General features: G+C 49.9%; 1 protein-coding gene across 3 annotated transcripts in view; it reads right to left on the minus strand.

Moving 5' to 3' along the window:
• Tfap2b (transcription factor AP-2 beta) overlaps nucleotides 1-5,179 on the minus strand; it is a 28,986-nt gene extending 23,807 nt beyond the window's left edge. For 2 of the 3 annotated variants that reach the window (XR_009383528.1, XM_059282177.1), the window contains exons 1-2: nucleotides 4,965-5,179; nucleotides 26-484 (exon numbers count right to left, since the gene is read on the minus strand). Coding sequence is in view for 2 of the 3 variants with exons in the window: in XM_059282177.1 (XP_059138160.1) it covers nucleotides 26-484; nucleotides 4,965-5,045 (540 nt within the window). In the remaining variant the exon portion in view is untranslated. Of the gene's footprint in view, nucleotides 1-25; nucleotides 485-1,705; nucleotides 1,841-4,964 lie in introns of those variants that run through there. The other variant, XM_059282178.1, reaches the window with a different exon arrangement.
• Between the last annotated feature and the right edge of the window lie 821 nt (nucleotides 5,180-6,000).

Here is a 6,000-nt window from a genome sequence, read left to right on the forward strand (position 1 = left end):
ATTATTTTTGTTTGTTCAGAATTACCTGCACATCTTCCATGCCGGGATGCCCAAGACCGTGCAACGAGAGGCTGTCGCCCATGCCGGCGTCCAGGCCGTGGTGTGCCGAATGTAGCAGCACGTCCGGCCGGCGGACAGAGTGGTAGTCCCTTCGGGGGTCAAGGCCCGAGAGCTGGGGCAAGGCCGCCCGGGGCTGGGGCAGGAGAGAGCCGGCTTCTGAACCTACTTCTTGGCGCTGTCGTTGTCCCCAGGGGTGCTGCTGGGGTTGATGCAAAGGGTTCAGGGAGTAGGGGTCGTTCACGTGGGAGTAGGGGTCTTGACTCTGGTGGTAGGGTAGCGGCTGGTAGGGGGGCGGGAAGTAGGGTGGCTGGAAGTCCGATGATGGTGTGTGGGACAGCGGCGGGGCGCTCGAGTAGGGTCCTTGGGACACAGAGCCCAGCTGAGACAGTCTGGAGCTATGGCTTGGGACGCCATCGTGCCGGTCCTGGGAGTAAAGAGGAGAGAAGGAGGAGAAGCAGGAGAAGGAGAGAAGGAGAGGGAGAGAGAGAGAGAGAGAGAGAGAGAGAGAGAGAGAGAGAGAGAGAGAGAGAGAGAGAGAGAGAGAGAAAGTTCGGCTTCTGTACAACTTTCCCGGGATAAGAAAAGCAAGAGGCTAAACCTTAGACCCCAAGCTGACTCAGGGCCACATGGTAAAAATGTCAAGAGTCCCACCCGGGAAGCTTCAGGGGACCTAAATACAACAGAAATAGGAAGCTTACCCACTACCCGGCCTAGGAGCCATCTTTCCAGAGTGCGAAGCAGGCAAAAAGGGAGAGGCAAAGAAGGAACTGTGTGGACGGAGATAGCTCAAAGCCTTGATTTAAGAATGTAGGGACCCAAGGGTAGTGTTTGCTCTTCGAAGTGTTTCTTGCCTCTACCTCTTCAAGAGATCCAAAGTACACCAAGTGAACCTTGCTAATAGCTGTAGCACTGCTCTGGTTGGGGGAAAAAAAAAACCCACTGGTGCCTTCACTGGCAGGTAGCTGGCTGGCCCCGGGGCTCACACAAGCAGGAGATTCCCAGAGCAGGGAGGCTTCTGCCTGATCTGAGCTTCCAGCCACCCCTCCCTCCCCAAGAGGAATTAAATAACTTAGTGTTTGATTGAAACGGATCTCCTCTGCAATCACACCCTAAGCCCATGGTAAATTGAGTTGTGGTTTGCAGGAGTTTCTGAGCTTGCTTTCCATATCGCATGCTATTAGACTCAGGGTGTTAAAAGAAGGAACTGAAGTTGGGAGGTGAAGAGATAACCCCCACATCTCTTTTCCCTCCTCTCCGGAGTATAAGCCAAGGGAAGGGAGAAGGGGGAAGTGATGGACACTTTTTAACTTTCTCCCCATCCTTTGTGGAAATGGCGAGGGGTAAAGTCCCCCCAGGTTCTTTCTGTAGAAACAGCCACCTAAATTTCCAAACTGCAACGACAAAAGTTTTTTCGGTTCAGCCTCACCCCCCCCTCCCAGCTGACTCTCGGGGAGCTCAGACAGGGAACACACAATGCAGAGAGAAGCAGCTGCAGCCCTCGTCCAATTATGGTGCTAAATTACCAAGCCAAAGGCACTCAGAGGAAGACAGAGAGACAGACACACGCACACACAGAGATGCAGAGACGGAGAGACAGTGAGAGGAGAAGGCATGCACTTCTGGTACAACGGGAATCCGAACTCACCATGGATGAATAGGTGTGGACTAACATCTGGAAAAAAAAGCCTGGTTACTGCTCAAAATCAAACAATGAATTTTCAAAAAATCAAAAAGTCCAGCAGAGAAGCAAGCTGGACACAAGAGCTGAGCTTGAAGTGTTTCCAGGACAAGCCATCAAAAAAAAAAAAAAAAAAAAAATCCCCCTCCAAGAAGATTGGAGGTGCCTATCACAGACAGGCAGAACTGTTCATCTGTCTCACCCGTCTTTTTGGCCTCTTTTCTTCGCCGGGTTCTTTGGGGGCTCCAGATACAGACCAGATACAGACCTCTTCCACCCGAAGCTGGGCTCAGACTGCTCGGGCGCCCCTTCCTCCCTCCGCTTGCCTACACCGCCTCATAATAATTGATATTCATGACTATTAATATTACACGAGCACTTTAAAGGGAGAATGGAGGGCAAATGGAGCGTGAAGCGGCGGCGAGCTCAGAGCTCCTCCACTATTGTAAATGACGTTCATTCAGTGGAGAATTACTAGATGTAATCAGACGAGGGGGCTGGCGGAGGCAGACTGGGGGAAAAGTTTAGCAGGAAAGAGGCAGAACTTCAATTAACTGAACTGGGACGCCCGCTCTCGCTCTGTAAGGCAGCCTCTGCTCTTTGGATTCGGCAGTGTGGGGGAGCAGTGTGGGGGCTCCCAGAGATCGTAGGTGTTCTTGTGTGTAGAGAGAGACTTTCCCAACGGGGAGGAGGTGGTTGCCCTGGGTGCTTGGTGTGCATATTAAAACCCAAACTAGAAAGACACTGCCTGGTCATCTGGAGGGGAGAGAAAAAGTAAATGGGTGGCCTGTTTGTTTACTGGGAGCTACACGGACTTTTTCTGAATGCAGAAGATCTAGCCTTTTCTTTTCTCTTTCTTTCTCTTTCTTTCTTTCTTTCTTTCTTTCTTTCTTTCTTTCTTTCTTTCTTTCTTTCTTTCTTTCTTTCTTACTTTTAGGACCTAGGAGAGATTTTTTTCCTTAACATAGTACAGCCTTTTCCTCTTCGGTGCTTACAGCCTGCAATTTTTTTTTTTAAACTGAGATTTAAAATATATGCATTCGATCTTCAAAGTACACTAAAGGTATCCTTTCCAGGCAAAGCCAGGGGCAACAGAAAATCTTTTGGGATGTTTCAGGAACCCGTTCAACTGGCCTGACTGCCAGTTTAACTTCTGTTAAACTTCAACCGTAGCCCAGACTGAAGCAGGCTCCTTCCACCGCGCTGTGTGCGGGTCCTCCTGGCTTCTCAGCTGAAAATTTGGGCAGCCTGGAGTAATTCGCTCTTCCCCTCCCTCTGCTCAGCTTTCTCTCCTCTCCTCCGTCTCCAACCCCCTCTTTCCCTCCTTCTGTCGCCCTCCCTCCTTCCCTCTCCCGCACCCCCTCTCCTCTCTTCTCTCCCTCCCCTCTCTCTCTTCTTCCTTCCCACTTTTACTCTCCCCCACTCCTTCCCCACACCCCCCTCCTCTCCCATTTAGCCGTTTATTTTTCCTAAGCAAAGAACCAGCATCCCTCTGATTACTTTAATCCCTCTATGCATACCCAGAGCTATCTCCACCACAGCCCCAGCTCCGCCAGGGTCGCGTTTGCTATGGGTGGTGATGTGTTCTTTAGGCTAGTTTAACGCCCCGGACTTGAACATAATCCCGCCTGTTAGGAAAAGAAAGGGAAGCCGGAGCGAAACAAACCCCGCCAGGCGGGGCAGACACGGTCCCCTCAGTACAGTCAGTCCACAACCACAGAGGAGGACGGAACCCGGAGTCACCCCGAAAGAAGAAAATCACTCTTCTCTCTCTCTCTCTCTCTCTCTCTCTCTCTCTCTCTCTCTCTCTCTCTCTCTCTCTCTCCTTCCTCCTCCCATCTTCTTCTGGACTTCCTTTCCTCTTTCTTTTCTCCTTCACTTTCTCATTTACCTCCCAATGAGGTCTTCGGAACGGCGGGGCTGGGGGACACCGGGCACTGGCTGGAGGAACTCTTGCCAGGCACCACCCTAAGGAGTCGCGGTCACTCGGGTGGACCGGGCCAGCGGGGTGGGGTGGGGAAAAGCTGGCCACAGCCTCCAGACTCCCCTTCGTTGGACCAGGCGAACCACCGCCGAGCGGTCGCCCCTAGTCCCTACAGAGCTCCCGGCTCAGGGCTCCCGTTTCTTTCCCGGCCGGTTCGCGAGCCTGAGATGCCCACCTCGGTCCGGTGGTCCAGCCCAGTGCCGGGGGCCCGGGTCTCATCGTCTCAGCCTTCTGCTCTCCAACTTTTTCTGGTCGCCTCTGCCTCCCCGCTTCGCTAACTCCCTTTCGCTTTCTTTCGGATCTCGAAAGCTTTCCCCGGAGCTTCAGAGCCATTCTTCCCTCCCTCGACGTCCCTTCTGAGCCTTGCTTCCTTTCCTCTCGAGCTCAACTGGGGGTCTCCCCAGCTCCGGGACTGTGGTGCGGGTTTCCGCATCCGTCCCCGGCCCGGGACTCCTCGCCTCGCCCGCCAGCGAGCTGCAGGGGCACCCGGCAATGCCGCAGCCTCGCTCGACGCGGACTCCGGAAGCGACCGGTGGAGTCCCGGGAGGCGGAGGGCAAAGCCCGGGAGGGACGCACTCTCCTGGGTGCAGTTGGCCTGGTGCACGAAGTGTGGGCAGATTTCGTTAAAAATGCCCACACGCTGGCGGCTGCCATCTGTGCTCGGACCCACTGACCCGCAAAGAAGCAAAACACAAGAAAATAAAAATAACAAGCCGCACCCTCTCCCCATACTACAAACTCTATCTGTTCATACACTGGTCCTTTCCTCTCTCTCGCCCTCCACCTGGATCCGCTAGTTACCGATTTCACAAAATTTATTAAAAGTACAAAAAAATAAAAATTAAAAAAATCCAAAGCCCGAGTCGAAGTGAAGCTTGAAAACCCGATTCTCTCCCGAACTCAAAATGAGGAGAGAATGTTTTTCTCTGACTGTCTACCTAAATTCAGTGGCGCCACGTTCCCCGTTAGAGCCTACAAGGAGGGGGAGGAGAGAGCCGGAGAGAAAGAAAGAGAAGAAAAGAAAAATAGTTCCTAAATTAAAGTTGCCAGATTCCAACCTTAAAAGTCCCCCTTCAGGAGAGCGAAGTCTCCTAGAGCCAGACTCAGAAAACTTAAAGAAACCTCAGAAACCCGAACGGAAATCTACGAGCAAATAGCTTAAAAATATGTCAACTGGGGTGCCAAGAAGCCCCACTTTTCTATGTACAAAGCTCAAAAATGCATCTGGGGGTGTCCGCTCACCTCATAGATGTCTTCGTACTTGACATTCTCCACGAGTTTCCAGAGCATGATGGCAGCCTGGTTTCTAGGAGGTGAGTGCATTCATGTGAGGAGCAGATGTCTGGCTTCTCAGGACTCCGCTGTCTGTAATGATCCATCTATAATTGGAAGTGGGGGATACACACCAAATCCGACGCTCCTCTCCCATCGCAACTTATATCTGTTGTCTCAAACAATAGGCTGGGGAAGTAAGCCTCAGCAGACAGAAAAACATTATTGCACACAGGACTTAGATACAACGCGCGCGCACACACACCACACACACACACACACACACACACACACGCACACACACACGCACATATATATTATAAAAAATCATAAACGCGAATTTACGCGCAGATACCCACATTTAGTTACATAAACACCTCTGGGTCACAGAATCCACAAACTAAACGTGCATTTAAAAGGGAACATAGTTGTTCAAAACGAGTAATATAGATAGATACACTAAAAAAAAAAAAAACTCTATTTGGAAAATAGTGAATCATTGAAGCTAGTAACTAGAGTCTTTTAACAACTGATAACGAGAAACTGGGGACATCAGCCTCTAATTTTCTACAGAGTTTTTAAAAGGGAGACCATTATTGAGATTTTAAAACACAAATTTCCTATTCCTGTATTTCAGGAGAGTATTTATAAAACAAACAAACAACTAGATTCTGTGATTTTTAAGAGCTATTTTTCCATATTGATAGCTGTTCAAATTTTAAAAATCACGGTATCATTGTATATCAATAACATCAAAAAACTATTTACCGCTATGATTTCTGATATTTTTGTCCATTTTTCCTAACACATTTGGCAACTTGAATATGTTGTGGATCCTACAGTCTATATTGCTTGTTGCTTTGGAGTGGTTGTGTATTTTCAGTGGATCCTATGTGTCTTTCTGTTTGCCTGGAGTCTCCATTTTATCAAGTTTTTTGTTTTGTTTTGTTTTGTGTTTTGTTTTTCTCCACAGGCTGGAAGCAACAAAGCCCACGACATTGATTTT

This window comes from Peromyscus eremicus, chromosome 16_21, assembly GCF_949786415.1.
Source record: "Peromyscus eremicus chromosome 16_21, PerEre_H2_v1, whole genome shotgun sequence".
Taxonomy (NCBI): domain Eukaryota; kingdom Metazoa; phylum Chordata; class Mammalia; order Rodentia; family Cricetidae; genus Peromyscus; species Peromyscus eremicus.